The sequence below is a fragment of the Tinamus guttatus genome, unplaced genomic scaffold, assembly GCF_059628265.1.
Source record: "Tinamus guttatus ecotype Peru unplaced genomic scaffold, ASM5962826v1 Tinamus_guttatus_pri_ptg000356l, whole genome shotgun sequence".
Taxonomy (NCBI): domain Eukaryota; kingdom Metazoa; phylum Chordata; class Aves; order Tinamiformes; family Tinamidae; genus Tinamus; species Tinamus guttatus.
This window is the reverse complement of record NW_028288890.1, coordinates 4,100,002-4,118,989: the sequence shown is the minus strand read 5'-3', so window position 1 is coordinate 4,118,989 and position 18,988 is coordinate 4,100,002. Positions and strand designations below refer to the sequence as shown.

General features: G+C 41.4%; 1 protein-coding gene and 1 non-coding gene across 2 annotated transcripts; one reads left to right on the top strand and one right to left on the bottom strand.

Moving 5' to 3' along the window:
* Window positions 1–890: 890 nt before the first annotated feature.
* Window positions 891–16,981, bottom strand: LOC104578153 (myeloperoxidase-like). The gene is made up of 12 exons (XM_088529959.1): window positions 16,927–16,981; window positions 11,285–11,378; window positions 10,262–10,437; window positions 8,520–8,643; window positions 7,415–7,544; window positions 7,042–7,236; window positions 6,605–6,920; window positions 5,266–5,426; window positions 4,604–4,847; window positions 2,814–2,984; window positions 1,574–1,811; window positions 891–1,089 (listed from the first exon to the last, which is right to left on the bottom strand). Exons 1-12 carry the CDS (start codon window positions 16,979–16,981, stop codon window positions 891–893), a joined length of 2,103 nt encoding a protein of 700 aa, XP_088386085.1.
* Window positions 16,982–18,906: 1,925 nt separating this feature from the next.
* TRNAS-UGA (transfer RNA serine (anticodon UGA)) lies at window positions 18,907–18,988 on the top strand. The gene has a single exon. It is a non-coding gene; the product is annotated as a tRNA-Ser (tRNA).

Sequence of the window (18,988 nt, the reverse complement as noted above, 5' to 3'; positions counted from 1 at the left end):
TGCTTAAAAGTCAGTCTCTGTCTCAAAAAGAGTTCGTCACACTCAACACGGGAACCACATGGAGATGCTTTCCAGTTTGTGCCTTGCAAATGGACACAGATGATCCTAATACATGGCGATAACCCATACATGGTTTGCTAGCAGGAAAAGACCAGTCAAACACACTCTCCTCAGGCCAAGCTTGTCTCGGTTCTCCCTTCATCACCTCCCTTTGGGAGTGCCCATGCCAAATACATGTCAGTAGAAGGTCAAAGCTAGTCCTCGTTCCTACATAAATACTGTTCTACTGTCTTTCAGGATGTTTTTAACAGTATTGTGGTGTCAGGCCATGTTATATTAAAACAACGCAAAATATGTCTTAAGATGTTTTAACGGTTGAGGCAAGGCAAGGGCAGAGTGTGGTCTGGACCAGCAGAGCATGACTGAAGCAGATGATAGACTAATTCTGATAGATATCTTTGCAGATGCTCTTCCTGTGAAGAATAATCTAATTGTCTTGGAACAGATTATGCTGACTTGGAATAAGGCACTTAGAGGAACACATGTTCACAGGAGCCAAAACAGTTTGGATTTCCTGGAATTCCCCTATTTGGAGAGGAAGAGATAGCCTACTAAGGAATGATTAAAGTGATAGGTTGCAAGAGACTAGACTAGAGACTAGGCTAGCAGTGCACCAGTGTCTCTGATGGTGCCTGAGGGGACTAGCAGGGAACTTGTTTATCTGAGCATGGAGCTGGATAGTCAATATGTTTTGGGGAGACAGAGACTGCAATGACCTGAATTCTTTTATTTTTCCAAATGCAGAAAAGTCTGATCTTGTAGGACATTTCTTATTTTTGACAGGTCTCAGGCAAGGATAATCCACTGCTTACCTTCATTCTACCCACATGCTAATCTTTCCAGGATGAGAGCTTGAGTGTGTTGATCTCATGGCAGTCTATGAAGTCCTTGGGATAACTGCTGACCTTGAACATGTCCTTGGGCACCTTTTTGATACGAGTGTTGTCACAGATCAGCTTTGACAGGGAGACTTTTTCTAGAGCATTCACCTGCTGTGGAGTGAAAACTCCTGGGTTCTCCCACCAGAATCTGCAATGATATTTTCGGAAGCATTTCATAGTCACTTTGAAGGCACTTGGTGCTGGCTATTTGATAAGATGAAACTCTGTCCAAGGTGAATCCCTGCTCAGATCCACTTTGAATCATCAAGCACTATGTGCACACATTTGAAAAAGTAGCTCCAGGAAGATCTCAGCCAGATTTGGATTCTTCCACGCTCATCGTCAGGGAAGAGAGCCCACCTCTTTTACATAGCCTCACAGAGGACATAATGACTGATCCTCCCCATCAGTATCCTAAGACCAAATGTCACCTCAGACAGGAGCAACTTTGGCTTATCCATGGCAGCCCAACTATATGTGTCTGTAAGTAGGGGCTGCAACTATAGAGCATGATGGCAGCTGGGACTAAAACCAAAGTGTGAGTCTTCCTGGGAGGTGGACTGGATCAATGTGTAGCATAAACTGTGACCATTTTTTATCACAGCAAATGGTTTGCTCTTAGAGCTGCCTACCTGTCCCCATCACGAAGATTCCTGAATTGGGTAGCAATGATGCAGGTGAGAAGAGGACCAACTCTGCCCTGGGGAACAAAAGGCTCTATGATTGCCCCAATCCAGAGGTCAATGTTTGCTGGGTTCCCATACAGATCTATTAACTTTTCAGCCAGCTTGGAATTGCGTAGCACCTCAGCGAGTTCATTCACATTTTGAGGTTGGGAGAGCCCACAGAAGTGCCTCCAGGCATTGTAACCTGAAAAAGCAGAATGGCAGCTGCTCAGCATCCTTGTCTGCCCACTGTCTGCCTAGACTTGGGAGCTTAACAGACCTCTTGGCCCACGGACAATGCCTGCTTCATCCCATGTCACTAGAGGACTGGGGAGACATTATTGCCAAAGCAGTCACTGTCAAAACATATGTTCTTTTCAAAGATTCTTTTTGTATGCTCACATTAAAATAACAGTCTGGTCTGTCTTTACACATGATTGAGGTTCAGCACATTGTAAATGTTAAAACTATCTGGTGCTGAGACTGAGCACATCAGTCCATGTGGTTTTGTGGGAATTAAAGTTCTGGGATCAAAATTCTGGAAAAAAACATTTTTTGTGTGTGTTTAACCCAAGAAAACCAGTTCTTCTCTAAGACCAGGGGCAATCATACCCCTGGATAAAGATATAAAACAAGTCTTGAGGGGCCAAGATACTCTCTGTAGCTTGTATGAAAGCTTAATTTAGTTTCTTGGGCCTGTATCTTTGATTCAGAGCCCTGGCATCTTTTTGTAAGTTATACCTGAATTCTGTCAGGTTTTTCTGTGTACTTACTCTAGGTTACAGTTTTTTTGATTCATCCGAGAACATCAAATTCATATCTAGGCCTTCCTGACACCATGTTTTGATTAACTTATTTTTCCCCCTTCACAGATGCAAGCTTGTCAAATGATTCAGCAAAGATTATTTTACAAATGAATCACTTCAACCCCACGTGCTTTCACTTTGCAATACACTACTGTGTCCCCTCATCTTTAATGCATCAGGCCAAATACAATTTTGGGTTTCCCTTTGCCTTTCTTCCTAAATCACTCAGAAAAAAAGACTACTTCCAAAAGTCTAACTGTGCATTGATCCTTCCCCCTCAAATCAAGGTCCTGTCTTTACCTATTGCTATGAAAAGAAGCTCAGTACATTCCAGGAGCTTCCTTAAGTAGCTGAGGAAAGAGCAGTATTGTCCACAAAAGTGTGAACTTGTATGCCTTTACCTGGAAGACCATGGTCTCTTCCCCTCTGCATGTTTAGGGCTGCTAGATCCAAACCCATTATCGCTGTCTGTTCGAATAGGCGATTCCGGAGTTCCTCAATGAGCAGTTGAGTCTGTTTCATCAGTTTTGCATGATCAGATATCATTCCTCGTAAGAGTGGGTCAATGCCACCTGTGTTTATTGCAAATGGGGAAAAAGCACAGACTTTTTTCACCTGATTTTAGCTTTCATGGCACAGCTGCAGCAGCGTACATCCTTTCTCCTCCAGGCAGTGTTCCTTTCACCTAGCTCAGCCAAACAGCACTGAGCCAGCTTCAGCTCGGATTTCTAGAAGGATGACTACAGAGCAACTACAATGATCAAGTCAAATTTCCAGGAAAAGCAACAGACACAGTAGAAGCAACACTTTCTGGGCACTGAATCCCTTGCTTTTACAGAATCCCTTTCATCTGCTCAGCAATTCCACCTTCAAACTAGGAGCAGTTTCTACTACAAGACTTCAAAAGAAAACAATTACACACTCTCCTTCCTGGTTCAGACAGAAAGGCTGAATTCCCACCCTAAATCTTAGGTTGATATTAGAATTAAGGTTGGAAAGGATCTCTGGAGTCTCCAAACATCTGCTAGAGCAGAACTAGTTTCAAAACTAGAACAGGTTGATTAGAGTTTTGTTCAGTCAAGTTCTGAATTTGCCTGAGAAGGGAGATCCTACCAGCTCTTTCAGCATTTGTCTCAAAGACTCTTTTTCTTCCATCTGGAAAGAATATTCCTTTGATGCAACTTATTTCTGTTTTGTCTCTGCACACTTCAGGGAAACGTTTGGCTCCCTTTTATCTGTAAACAGCCCTAGCGGGTAGGTTAATTGCAATTAGATTTGCTCCCTCTCCCCTTCACCCCCACTGCAGCTGTCTTTTCTATATCCACTTCTTTCTTGTGGTCTTCCAGGTCACTTTCTGCAGTGACTCCTTAACCAGTCAGTCCCCAATGTCTACTGATGCCTAGGGTTCAGCTCCAGATTTATGATTTGCAATTATTTTGTTTAGAATTACCTATTAATTGACAATTATTTATTAATTATTTAACATCAATTCATGGGTTTTGTTGGCTATGTTGTTTTCTTAGCTGTTAAGAAGACAGAAATACTAAAACAAAGCAAAACTGGATGCATATGTTTATTTTGGTGTATTTTCCTGTCCTAGCTCAAGCTGCATGAGTAATCCTCTAGCCCTGCCTATTAATTACACAGTGATATAAAGCAACTAGTTTAGACTAACCTAAATTTTGATTAACTGACATTTGGTGCCTTGAGGCTGATGCTTCCAAGAATAATATGAGCAATTGCACTGTTTGTGCAGTACGATGCACACGCTGTCGAATCTCATTGAACTGAGATAAAGACAGCAATCTGAAGAGTCCCTTTGCTTCATTTTCCAGTTATTTACTTGGATTTTCAGAATATAGATGCCATTATCACTGCCGCTAAAGCGGTTCTGAGGAGTTGGTGCTTGGGGATGTTCAACAGTTGGAGCATAACAACACAGAACTTTTGGCAAGACATCTTTGCCTGTTACTAGGCTGTGTTTGGAGGCAATTCCACCACATTTAGCAAAGTGCTGAGCAGACATGCTGTGAACATCTTCCAGGTTGAAGGGAACTAATTTGGTTGAGACAAATTATATAATGGAGTTTAAAAGTTTTTGGAGTTTGTCTGGCGTGTCTTACCAGTTAGCCACCATCTGAACACCCGCTCCAGAACTAGACCAGGACTGCTGGCTGCCACATGTTCTTACCTTTCATAATAATTCTCCAGGAAGCACAAAAAGTCAAGTGAAGAGGAGTCTGATCTAACAGTTGAAAATTTTCATCTAAATAGGATACAAGAGGCAATACTGAAGTATGACCAAACCGAAAAGCCAGGGAAAAAACATTTGCCACTGTAGGATCCACGGTCTCATTGTAGCCACTGTATGGTGGAATCCACTTGCTAGTCTCCTCTCCAAGCAGGAATGGAAGATAGTATTTGTATGTTATTATCTGAAAGAGCATATAGGTAGAGCTGGCTGTCAGAAGTTATGGCATCAGCTATAAGCAGGAATAGCATCAAATTTGAAATGCAGAATATGAATGTGGAGGATAAAATAATAACAAAAAAACTACTGAAAGGCGGCATTTGCTTCTGAGAAAGAGAAGGATTTTCCACACTTCCCATCCTGCTGCAGAAGGTGACAACAAAGAGTGCTGAGCTAGAACATCCCAACATCTACTGAACAAAAAACACCAGTTGCACAAAAACCCTTGGCATGTGTGCTATTCCCAGTGGACTGTCCTTTTCCAGGAGTTTTTCGACTTCCTGGAAGAACTCTGAGATCTGCTAAGCATAATTTTCCTCCTTTTCTGAGAGGAAAGATAGCTGTAAGCACATAGATGATAAAGAATGAGCAGGAACTAGTACCTGGATTATAGCACCTATGATCTTTCGAGTCTCCTGGTAAAGCTTTTCTCCATCCCAGCGAGGATTTAACTTCTTCAGCTCTCTAGCTATGCGATTGTGTTCTCTTAAAAAGACAGTGTGCAAAGCAGAAAGTCCCAGGTTTTCTGTTGCCCGTATATCACCTACAAATCGAAATATTTGAGGAAGTATGTAAGCAATTTTTGATTTCAATAGCAGACCTCTATGTTAGAAGAACATGGCTCTGTCTGAGCATGACTGGTGATAACATTTGTGCTAAGCTGCCCAGTGGTCAACACAGGGCCTCATTTAACACATTGTAGAAAGCCATTAATACCCGATCTTTGTTTCCAGCACAGGCAGGCTGCTCTCCCTCTCCAAAATGTTTAGTTGTTTTGGAGGACAAGCTTTTGCCAGTTTGAAATGTACTGCAGATTTTTGTGAGTTAATTGTTTCTTGTTTTTGTGAAAATCTAACGCCTGACTTTCTGATACACATCAAGGTTTTTAACAATATTCCTTTGTATCAGCCGAGTAAAATTTTGATTTTGAAAATTTGCCTCAGTTCTCACAAGTTATGAATGTTTTTGGGAGATCTGTGAATGGAGTTTTAGTACAGATGCTGGATGACACGCGGTGAAGTCTCTGACAGAAGAGGATGGAAGAAACACTGAGTAACTGCTCATTCAACAAGGAACTTCTCACACCTGTCAATAAGACAATAATGTGCAGTAGGACTTACAAAATCAATCATAAGTCTACAGAGTCTAAGTGTCATTTCTAATGAATTTTTAATTATTTGCTTGCACTGGAGCACTTCTCGTTTTAAAAGACTCTGAATTGTAAATTTGATTAAATTTGAGACTGACATTTCTAGGCTTATCATCTGAAGAAGGTTGAAAATTTTCAACTGTTAAAAATGTAGAATGTAGTTCTAGGGACAGTTAGTAACGGCATTGATAAAGGACTATTAACTATTAGGACTGAGGCGAAATCCAAATGGTGAATTCAAAGTAGATGGGAAAATGCTTAGAAGTTTCATAGAGTGGTGTTTTTTCTATGAAAAAATTCTTCTAGTTTTGCAAAGAACTCTTAAAGGTTGAATGACTTCCTATAAGCTTTTGGGAAATTAAATATACGTATATATTTATACTCGGTTAAAAAGTTCTTGTTCAATTCTTGTTCTATTCATTTTCTCTATCTTTTGCCTTACAATATCTTCCAATAACTCATACAAACATGACTTATTAGTCACTTGACCACAATGACCTTTTTGACTTTGTAGGCCATAGAAACATTTTTTGTTCAGATCAGAAAAAAACTACACCCCACATGTGCCTTACCTGCTTTAAAACAGGGGATGTTCATACTCTTGTTCGTGAACACACAAACGCTTTCTGTTTTATTCTCAAAGGGCAATAACTCCAGCCCTTCATCAGTAAAATTCTGGTTGACTGCCATCAAACCCAGTTCATTTGTATAATTTCGAATACTCTTTGCCACATACTGTTCACTGCCATACACCATGCTGGCATCAAGGAATGAGCTAACTGCATTGATCTGCTCTCGAATAAATGTCTTGGGGTTGCATGTTGAAGCTGTCTGGGTGAATGGCATACAAAAATTTGATCTCTGCTTCCGTGGGTCATCCGGGGGGAACTAAAACAAACATAAGCAATACCAGACAGAAAGTGATGAACATTTTAAGTGAGTTTTAAGGTATCTAAAAGTATTTTTGGATATTTTAAGGTAGCATGGAGTGGGATGAAAGTCATCATACCTTAATTGGGAAGCAAGGGGGCTTGAAGACACAGTCAGTCTCACACCGAAGCTCCTCATTTACTCCTGCGCTATTGAAAGGGGCCAAATCCATATCATGGGTGATCCACTGGCCCCAGTGCATGAAGGCTAGAGAAAGATCCGGATCACGAGTGATGTTGACTGTCCGAGCAATTTCATTTGACACTTTTCGAACCTATAGAAAACCAAGAAGAAATTGTGGTTCACTTTCTTCCCCAAGGTGAATTTGTCCCTCAGTACAAGACTGAGACTTATCCATGAGACCACAGATAAGCTAAGCTAGGAAAGACATTTGTATTGGTTGAAATAAGGAGTTTTCCATCTATTATTTGAGCAAAAATAAAGGTTATCACCAGAGGGAGTGGATATCCATTGTAAAGCTTTCCTTCAATTGCTCCTTTGGGAATAGACATTCCATCCTCATATTCTGCAGGAAGCCAGCGAGTGAACGCTTGGTTGGAGGTTCCAAAATGAAAATGCTTTCTGGAATGTTGAAAAAAGAAACACAAGTCCTTGTGTTATTTCAGAAATGAAAAAGTTTGTAGATGTGAATATTTTGCAGCCCTCTAAATCATGTCCGATTCTTACACAACAGAGGTAATAGCTGCACTTTGTCCAGAAAACACAGAGAAAGCAATAGCAAGAGTATTACTGTAAGTGAAAATCAAGTTTTCTGAGCTTAAAAAGGTGTCCTCGTGACTTTATTAATTTTATTTGGATTTTAAGCCTCTGTTTATTATTGTATCTGTTTCAAGGACTTCCCCACCACGATTCTCTGAAGCACTAGTTGGAAAGGGCCTCCAGCTTTTTTTTTTCTCCAGTCTTACTGTTACTAATGACCAGGGCGGCCATGGATTTGTCCTGCTGAGGCCTGAAACCCTCCAATAGAGACACCCCACCTCTTTGGGGACCTGGCACAAAGTTACCCCTTCAGGAATTTTGTTCCCTCATGTCCCACATGATCGTTTCAAGCTGCAGCCTTTGGCTGTTTCTCATTACTATATTGTTCCATGCTACTGAAATGACTTTGACTTGTCATTTCATAACTACCCTCCAAGCAGAAGAGGCAGCAAGTGGATCCCTCCAGCCTCCTCACTGCCAGAAGACTGAAGTGTTCAATTATGTGTACTGAGTATAATAGACATGAATTATTTATATCTACAATGTCCAGGAGACCTAGCTTTAAAATAATCTTGCTCGTGTATTCGGTACAAGTTATCTGAAATTGGGCTATCAATGAGTAGCACACAGATGAGAGGGCTCAGATTTGAAAGTTTTGTGGAAAAGACATCTTTCTTGTGCCAAGCATAAGTGGAAATGAAGCAGCTGTACAAACATCACTGAAATTAGCAATTCCTTCTTGCTCTGTTGAAAGAAACTCATACAGATGACCTAGAGGCATCTATTCTGAGCCAGTCCACAGACAGGAGATGCTCTTTCTCCACAGACAAATCCTACCTGTTGTTGCACTCTCCAGAGATGGTCCGATAAATGCCATCATCTTTGCATTTGATGGAATAAATCTGAGAGTAACAGCCTGTTTCTTTGGAAATCATTTCCTTTTGTTTGCTGTTTAGGAGATCTGCAAGAGAATCCAGTAACAATGTTTCGCTTTTCCATTTCTCAGCAACATGAGAAACTTGGCATAAAAACCAAAGCAGGTCTATGCTGAATGAGTCAAACAAAAATCCCACAAAATAATTTCAGAGAGTTTTAGAATGTATAATGACAGCTCGGTGCCTTTTCTCTAAAAATGGTGCATGAATGGAGAAAGTTCATGCACTAACACTGCAGGTCTATAGTTGGCAGATTCTGAGAATACCCAGGACTTTTTATACTGACAGTTCAGGTTATGGCTCATCTGTCAAATGTAGGCATCTACTTTAGGATCACTAGATCACCATTTGTCCCTTTATTGTTATAGGGATTTGTTAGTCAGCATATATTGGTTTAAGAGTATGTACACAGAAAGTTGCTCCATAACTGATTTCCCTGGAATACTCCCTCTGTCTCTCTACATACCATTAGCTCAACCAGAATCACTCTTACCGGAGTCTACCCTTGTCAGCCACAATCAATAGAGTTCAGTGTATTTCATTCGCTCCAGATGCAGATTCTAAGGAACAAGGGATATCTCCAACAAGTGTCTTTTCCTTTCTACAAAAATTCTGTTCAGCCTAAAAACTAGCCCTCATGCAGCCCACTTCAGCTGAGATCAGTGATCAATGGTCACATGGAGATTTGGAAAAGCAATGAGAATACATGAGAAGAAATGAGAAGACTCAGACATGAGTTTTAGGAGTGAGGAACAATGCCACAGAACTCAGCTCTAAAAAAGAACCTTGCAAAAGAACTGCTTTGCACCAGTAAGTTATCAATGTTAGCTGGGTAGACTGGTTAACTGCATTGTAGTCTGCACTACAGTAGACAAATGTTGAGCCCAGTACATCCTCATTGCTATGCACTTCTGTGATGTTACTGAATTTAGCTCTAAACATGGAGATCATGTGTTTTAACACAGTTGTTTTAACTTTTCTAGCAATTGGTTATGAAGAAGACGTGTTGTTCTGTCAGTTTCACAGGAGAAGGCATCTAAAGTCACATTAGATATGAGCTGTCAGAGCTATGGAAATATAGCATCTGAAATTTTAATTGTTGATTTGAAGCCTAAACCTTTTGTGAATCACCTCTAATCTCTTGGCAAGGGAAGCTGGTGTGGCATTGGATAATCTTCCAGGAGAATGGTGTGGAGCACCAGCAATATTTTTGCACCAGAATGGAAACAAAACCAGAAGCTCTCAGGGCAATACACTCGTGACATTTTGATGTGAGAAGTCAAAGGTGGGCTTCTATGCGCAGTAGCCAGAATCTTCGCCACTCAATGCATTTTGCCCTTGATTTACCTCAGGTATTTTCATCACCTCTGCTGTTAGGTTTCTTACCTTCGGCTCTTTTTAGAGTCAAAGGTTGAGAAAGGCACTGCTAAAGTTTGATTAAAAAGGAAGCCAGGAAGTAGCTTGGTCAGCCTCTGCACGTTCTTTTTTCCAGGACTGGTCACTTTGGGCCTCAAAGCAGAAAGATCTTGGACCTTTATTGTGAAGGGTTTTTAACCACCAGTTATTTGAAAAGTGGCAGAACTGCTCTTTGACTTTGTGATATCTTTCACTGTTAGCTGTATGTAACATTCTGAAGCACATTACCTGTAACATTAAATTCCCCTTTCCCATACATCTCAAACTTCCTTTTCAGTAGTTTCAAAGTAGTTTCCAAGTAATCAGCAGCACGCACTGCAGATCTGGTTTTTCCTCTTGGCTCTTTTAAGTGCTTCAGGAAATCTGAAGGTGTGACATCCTTTTCCTCCAGTTTTCTCTTTGAGCTAAAGATAAGAGAGTCTCATTAAGCACCATCTCCAAAATCAGACCTGTTCGGTTGTGCTGGGCTGAGTCATGTTTAAATACTCAGACACAATAACACCACTCTGCTCACCTGTACCAAGCTGACCACTCATCAAGTTTACACATGTCCAATTTTAGTTGAATTTTGGCAAAAAAAAGAATCATGATCTCTTGTTTTCAATTTGCATTATGTTCTTGTCACAATAAATCCTGATGAATGTACAAAGCTGGGATGGTACATATAGAACTGATTTATTCAGTGACTGGATAACTTTTAGTATGTCTCAAGGTACAGTCTACAAACAGAGAGACTGTCTTGGTCATGTAGCCTCTCTTTCTGGCTCCGTGGATCCTTATTGCCTAATGAAACAACTTTCATAGGATTAGCAGAGAGACTCTGCTCCAAAACCACCTGCTCTCTGGATCCATGAATCTGGAGCTATAAACAGAGGATGGCTAGTTTCTGATTTCCACCAAAGCTTATTCATATCAGGATATTCATTGGCACAACTATCTCATGACTCTGCCTCTTTTCAAGAGAGGCAGAACTTTAGGAGCCAGGAGAGCTCAACGTGTGCTTCGCCTGCTCATACCACTACAGACTACTACATGTAACAGCAGAGTAAGTGGTGGAGGATGAAAGGTGGTCTTGATGCTGACAGAAGACACTACAGGCCAGGAAGGTGGAGCAGAAGAATCTGACCAACTACCTCACACAGAGTCCTTGAACAAAGGTGTCTCCATAATGAATATGCAGTGGGAACCAGAAGACATACATTTCTCCCATTGCTTTGTATCGTTCAGCCCTTCAAAGCAAAGGGGACTCACCTTTCTCGGCCAAGTAGGTATGCCTCATCTACCAGCTTCTTGGCTTCACGAATGCTGCTCAAAAGGGATGAGTCTGACAGCGACTTTGAGTATCCTACTCCAGAAAAAGAGAAATGAGCAGGTCATAAAGACACTATGATGTGCATCAGGAGATAAATTATCAGTTTTTTTCCATATATAATGCTGTGACTACCTTGGACAAAGTTTGGACCACCTAAAATCAAGGCTAAACTTAGAATGAGTATCTGGGTGCCATTTTGATTCATTATCTTGATCACTCACATCTTTCCAGAGTTAATTCTGCCTAGTTGTCCTTCTCTTTGCTTCTTCTGCATAAAGCTTTTACACCAGGATGTTTGCACCCATCCTTGCAAACCTCTTTTGGAGGGAAATTAATACATAAAGGTGTCTGAACTTATGACTGCCTTTGCTGGAACTTTTACTTTCCCATTTCAAGTTTACATGTGGCTGCCACACTGAGTAAAGTAGGTTAGAGGCAATCCAATTACAGCACTCCAGATGAGGCAAAAATGTGCAGTATGAAGCTGTAACCAGAGGCTATGGGGAACTTTCGTGATTTAAATTTAAATGAAGATAGCTCAGCTAGTCCTTGAGCTTTCTGGGCACTCCAGGCAATACCTAGGTACACATCCAAAATAACTCAGAGGAATCTCCCCCAGGCATCTCCCCCTCTTCACTGGAAGGCCAAACAGAGTGGCAGCTACACTGCAAATGCCCAAGGGAAGCAAGAAGAACCTCATGTTAGATATGCCAAAGCTCATGACAGGCAATGTTTCTGCTTCATCCACACTAGGTCCTTCTCAAATGGCCATTGCGCTCAAGGCACCAGTCTGCTGACAGGCACAGGTTGCTGACATACAGGTTAGTATGACAGGAGCATAGCCTCCTGTTATCATCTAAGCAACCATATAAAACACAAGGAATGGCAGCAAAAAATGGGAGAAGAGGACAGGGGAAGGAGCTCCAGTAGCAGTAACAGGAGGTGCAAAAGGAAGTGAGCAAACACAGCAACAGATTCACAAAATCACAGTTACCTTTGAGAACTCCAAAATACAATGGAAATTGGCCAAAAGTTTCATGAAGATAACAGGAATTGAATGGGAACAAGAAACTGCATGGATAATACAGAGAGTGATGGGGCAAGCACTGACTCTTAAAAATAGCTAAAAAAAAGCTAGAGAAAATGGATAAAAGTGGAACAAAAAGAAGAAAGGCATTAACTATCAGGTCCCCTCAGTGTTGATATGACCCTAACTTTGATATCTAGCAGCTTGGAGGAAAGGCTGCTCTCCCCAGGACTCCATTCTTCCCCAAATCCTCCACACAGTATTGCACCCTTCTAATCACAGCAGTGGCTGCAGCGAAGATGCAGAATCTTACCACTTGCTGAGGAGTTCCATGGCCCAGCCATGCACAAGGTGATGACAAATCCCAAGAGAATAATTCCTGGTTTTATCCCTAGAGAGGAACACGACAGAAATCCTTTCAGTTAGCTGTAACTGGATAGACAGGCTTTCACAGAAACATCAAAAGAGTGACTGTCCCAGGTTGGTTTGAATACATCTTTCAGGATATAGAAAGGAAGTACAGACTGCCTCTGAGCATGTTTGTAGCTTGGTTGAAGAAATTTTAAGTGTAGGCAGGACATGGGCCGTGCATGTGATGCAGGGACAAAATAACTGCCAAGGAGGAGGCAGCTAAATACAGTTCAGCCTTCAGTAATAAGGCTGTCAGGCAGGAGGATCAGAAAAAAAATGTAACATCCTGATATGCTGAATGGTAAGGAGGGTCCATTGCTATCATAAATGGGGTTAGACAATCTGCCCACTGTCATTTTGTGGCCTCTGCCTGCTTCTTTGTCTTCTTATTGATATGCTGAGCAAAACAAGCTGCTAAGACTAGTGCAGGTTCTCCATCCTTTTATCCCTTTCGTTAAAATTCTTTATACTCCCTAATAGTTGTCACTAATCTTTTTCACACTAACACTAGAGGGGTGTATCATTTGAACTCAAAGCTTCTATACACAAGGCAGAGAGCCATCCCCAAAAGAAGGCAACCAGGAAGTTACAGATAGATATATTCAAGGTCTTTTAGTCAGTATTTTACTTGACTCAGATTGGAATAGGAAATGCTGACAAAGTTTGGAAGAACTGATCAGCTTCATGCAGTGGAGCAGGATATCTTTTATTTGCAATCTGTGGAAGTTTTTGATTCATATTTTCAATGATTTAAGACTGCTTATTCCTAGCAATATTTTGCTGCAAGGTATCACCATAAAAGACAGAAAATTCTTTTCTCTTACTTATTAAAATAAATGTATTTCATGTATGCCTGGAGAAGAAGGAAGGATGAAGTTCCTAGAGGTCTACTCTGTCTCCTCATCACCTTGGGCTTATCCAAAGAGCACACCAATACCCACACCAGAAATATAAAAGCATTTAAATACAGAAATAAAATTTAAACACACAAATCTCACCTGCCATGTCTGCAGAAAGGCTGGTGGGGCATTTGAAATAAGGCGGTCTTTTATAGCACTTAGCTCAGGGCAGAAATTAGCTGAGCCTGGTCTGGGCGTGACCCAAAGAGGAGAACTTGGGACAAGATTGAGCCAAGAGGAAACCGCTGTTTTACTTTCCTGGCTTAAGCAGAAAGGTGCATGTTGCTCCATTCCTTATGCTAGGGGTTGACTTCCTTTTTGACAAATCACTTAAAAAAGGGGGAGAAAAAAAAATCCCCCCCAAAAAAAAAAGAAATCCAGGAATCATCTTAGTGTTACTATGGCCAAAAAAATAAATAAAATAAAATAAAATAAAATAAAATAAAATAAAATAAAATAAAATAAAATAAAATAAAAAGATGGTGGAATTTACTTTCTTCTCATCTTGACCTTGATATGACTGTTACTTTGGAAAATGTGCCACATACCAGCACTGATTCTGTGGGGCACACCAAAATCCAAATATTGTAGGTGTGAGTGGGGGATTTGTGGGCTGCATATAATTTCTGAGTTCATGTCCTGTAATTTCACAAAATCTGACCTGAACTGTAGGCCATGAGCATACAGAAAAAAGATATATTTGTTCATCAGAGTGCTACACAAAACTATAAGTGGTAATCTGCTATTGAAATTCATAGATTTAGTAGGATTGAATAGACATGATTTATATAAAGAATAAAAATTGAAATTTTCATCCAGACTTCAAAAGAATATAGCTGGATAAATTCAAGATACCCACAAAAAATGCCAAGGAAACCAAAGTTGTAACTGAACTAAAATTGTTGAATTAGGTTTATTGCTAAACCATTGTGAATGCCAAAGACTGAACAAGGGACAGGACAAATGTATGGAGCAGGTTAGAGGTGTCTCTGGTCAAGTCAAATGTATATTAATACAGGCAACAAGTTACATCAATGAAAACAAGAAGAATAATTGGGGAGTAGAGAATGGGATATTTCATCCTAAAATATCTGGAAAGGATCAAGATATTGGACTGAGCAAGTAGTTCCACACGTATTCCAAGAACTAAAAAGTAGGAAAGAAATCTGTACTTCAGATTATAAATGTGAAGGCAATATAAAGAGTTTACTTCTCAAACACCAGTTCTTCCAGATCTAAACTAGATATCTTCACGTGATCTTGACTTCCTTGGCACCTCCATACTACCAAAGTTACTGGGGAATTTGAAATCATTTTTTCTATCACTCTATGGATTGAGTTTTAACCCTACTTGGAAAGCTGGAACGAGTGGCAATTGAGGCAAATTAAACCAAGAGGAATAATAAGCCTTTCTCACAGCAGTATGAGAGTGTTTGATGTCATCATGTAATCCAGTTAAGCCTTCGACTTTCTTTCACAGAAAGGCTAATGTGTTGCTTGTCTGATATCTGTTAGTCTGATTATTCTCGTATAAAATTCCTATGCACCTGTGCTTGGCCCTAGCTATTTTCTATTCCATCAAACAAGTTATTAATGAAATCAGCAGACAATGACAGATCTTCAACTGACACGTATGGCTCTCCAGCACTCAAGAGTGACCCACTGATATTTCTTGTCTATGTAGCAGATTATTTAATTGGCATCTCCTCTTTAGTATTTTCTTCTAGGCTTTGCTTTCAGAGTTTGCTTCTAATAATATATTTTGAAGCCAAAAGCATCACCAGAATACATCTGTGATGCCTTTTTCTTCTTTCTCTGTAGGATTTGCTGCCCTGATTGATTTGGCATGATTACTTGACAAGCCCATGTTGACACTGGCTCATCACCCTAATCAAACACTTTGTCAGCACTTGCAGAAGTTTTTTCCAAGATTTATATGCATTTCCTGGTTCCTTTTTCTGAAGGTCAGTACAGAATTTGTCCTGTTCTGTATCCTTCACTTCCCCTACCACTTCTCAGAGAAAAATGTCACAAGCTTGAAGAGTTTCTCAAAGAGTTCAGAAGAGTTTCACCACATCTTTAAACAGCAGGACCAATATTTCTGAAAACATCTAACTCATGAAAATTGAAAGATGGGATTTTGTTTTTTGTTGGTGTTATGAAAAACAGCCAAAATGTATTAACCTTTAACACGAAGACTGATGCCAGCAAGGTAATAAGAATTTTTGACCTGGTAGCTCTCCAGCACATGCGTTTTGCTCATTTCCCTTGATGCACTATTGAGTGCATCAGATGAACCCCCGGGGACCAGGCTGGTGGGAGAGGCAAGGGGCAGGCATAGGGGTGCTGAACTTCCTTGTGCAGAGGTGGGGGCTGGATGTGATACGTGTCACGGCAGGTTGTACTGGAAGGAAGGGAGGAGTGGCAATGGGCAGGAAGCCACAGGTGGTGCCCAGATGCTGCTGGTAAGGAATAAAATGTTAGCCAATGTGCCCTGGTGCTGTGTGAGCTACATGGTGTCCCACATCTACCAGACCTTCAAGGCCACCCCAGTCCTCCATGCTCTGCCCTGTGCTGATTGCCCAGATTTCCAATACATTTAATAATCTCAAAATATTTTATGACACATCAATACTTCAAAGTCAGAACTGCAGAGGAATCAAACTGCATAATGCATCACTAATTTCAGAGTTTCTAAAGTGAAACTTTAATTCTGAACTACAAAAAAAAAAAAAAAACAAACAAGCAAATAAACAAACTGAAGTACCAAGAAATAATGCTGTTTTATTGAATCAGAAATGATTCGTTTTTAGAAGAAACCCTCCTCCCCTGCCACCTCAGCACTGTTTTTTATGATCATTCTACAGAAGGTGATAAAAGTTGTTGTGGGCAGGTCAGAAGTGATTGACACTGAAAAGGAAATTCTTGTTGACAAGTAGGCATGAAAAAGATCAACTAGTCAGATCTTCCTGCCGTTTAATCACAAACAGTTTGTTCAGCTTTATAAATACAAGTTTATCACACTAAAAAGGACGTTTAAATCTCTGTGGAGAAGCCTATCCAGTTTTATGCTCAAGGCCAGGGCATCATTGCCATTTCATGCCATTCCCTGAACAAACAGGGAATTTTGGAAAACAATGCAGAAGGGAAAGCCGGTGGTTCTCCACAGCTTCTCTTCTCTCCACAGTCCCAGAGGTTGCAGGGGCCATGGCACGATTCGGTGGGCTATCACATATGGACCTACCTCTGCTCTGAGCCATGGACCCAGTTTCAAGGACATAAAAGCTGTGGAAGGCCATCTGCGCCTTTCTAGCACAATGGTAGGCCACATCCACTGGGGCAATAAAATCTTCATCTCCTGCTCAGGAATCAAACTTCTTCCTGTCCCATTTTTTAGGAGAAAGGTCCTTCTATTCCCTCCCATTTTTTTTTTCACTCTTTGACTCTCAGTCTGGAGAGTAAGAGATGGCTTCTCTAGAGCTGGGATCAGCAGGTCTAGCAAGAGATCTCTGCTGTCTCTTATACCAAATAGGAGAAGGCTTTTTCCTATTCACATTATCTTCTTGCTGTGCAGTCAATTCCCATCTTTTTCCAGAATCTGGGACAGCCGCAAACCAAAACAGGAGCAGCAGTTTGGCCCCTAGAAATCCAGAGGGAGAATACATGGCTTCAAAGGCTGCAGATGGTTATTTTAACAAAGGAAGAATAGAAGAAACTTCAGATGTCACTCAGGTTTGTTTGTCAGCTGGGGAGGGGAGTCATTGGGAGTCATTCACTGCAATGGACTCTTCCCTGTACTTAATTTCCCCTGGGCTGATTTCTACAGTTAACATACAAGTCGATGAGGAAAATTAGCATAAATTTATGGGTTTGATTCAGTGCTTAACCATGTGAAGGCATGTCTGTATGAATCTCAGACCCCGGACTTGTAGAGGTTCATCATATTCACCATGCACAAGTAGTAGGGCTTCTCCGAAACCCAGCAAGACATATTAGAACCAGTGAGGTGCTTAAACATGACCATCAGGACATTATTGTGAGGACAAGTTGTGTTCAACATTGTGTCAGGTAATACGAGGCAACAGCGACCACAGCATGCTGAACCTAGCAAAATCAGTACTCAAGAAAAGCAGGCACTTCTCTGAAGCTTGGAAGACAAAGGGTAAAAACTTGCAAGCAGAATTTGAACTACTTCTTGAGAGAAAAAGTTTATCTCATGAATATAGCTTTTCTTGTGGTTTTCTATGTTGCATAATATTGGAAAATGTTATTTGTTGCTTGAGAAGACCTGTCACTTGTTCTATTGAACACCATTTTTACTATAAACACATCCTGTTCTATCAGGCAAGATTGTTTTATCTGCAAATATACAAGAACTATAAAGGAGAATGAGTGCCAGCGACACAAGACAAGAAAAACGGTCAACAAAAAGTGTTCTAAGAATATTTATGGGAATCTCTGATGCTCTGCAGTTTCCTGCACAGGTCCTTGGCTTGTCAGCTCAGACCCTTGAACGCTGCACACAAAGGCCATCGACCTCAGCCTCGGCAGGAGGTCCTAGTCACTCCCTGCAGCCAGAGATTTGCCGAACAGTGTCCTCCTCCTGAGACATTATCTGTGGTGAAGCCCAGATGTTGCAGGCACAGTTATTCCAGCAGCTGTTGGGGACTGTGCCCTGTGTCACAGCATTGCCACAATTGAGGACATGTCTGCTGGTCTGTGCAGTGTTGCCGGGCTTGTCTTTGCACCCTGCTGGACCACTGCTCCATTGTTTGGCTGCCTCTTGGAGCTCTGCTCTGTACCTAGCTATGTGCCTGGCCTTTCTGTTAGAGAGAAGGAAATGGGACAGGATGGGACACGGAGCTCCAGTCTTGTCCTTCCCCCAGGCGACTGGGCAGCAGCAAATCCCCACAGAAGAGATTCTCAGACTACATTAGCCACCATTGTGGTGGTGAAGTGGCACCTGTTTTCCTTTTCCAGGACAGGTGGAGTGCTGATTTCCATACCTAGCCCCATTGCCAGCCTTTGTTCTGCGCAGTAGAGATGGCAGCACTAACAGCAATATCAGTGCTGGGTGTGCGACAGGGGCCAGCACGGCAGGTGCAGGCCGTGTTCAGGGTGGGACAGGTAGGTCCTGTTGTGGCCCTGGGGTGGGCAGGAGGTGGCAGGCAGCCTCCCCTGCCCTCCCTGCCGTGGCCTTCTGCAGAGAGGGCCAGCACCAGCTGCTGTGATGGCCGAGCGGTGAAGGCGTTGGACTTGAAATCCAATAGGGTATCCCTGCGCAGGTTCAAATCCTGCTCACAGCG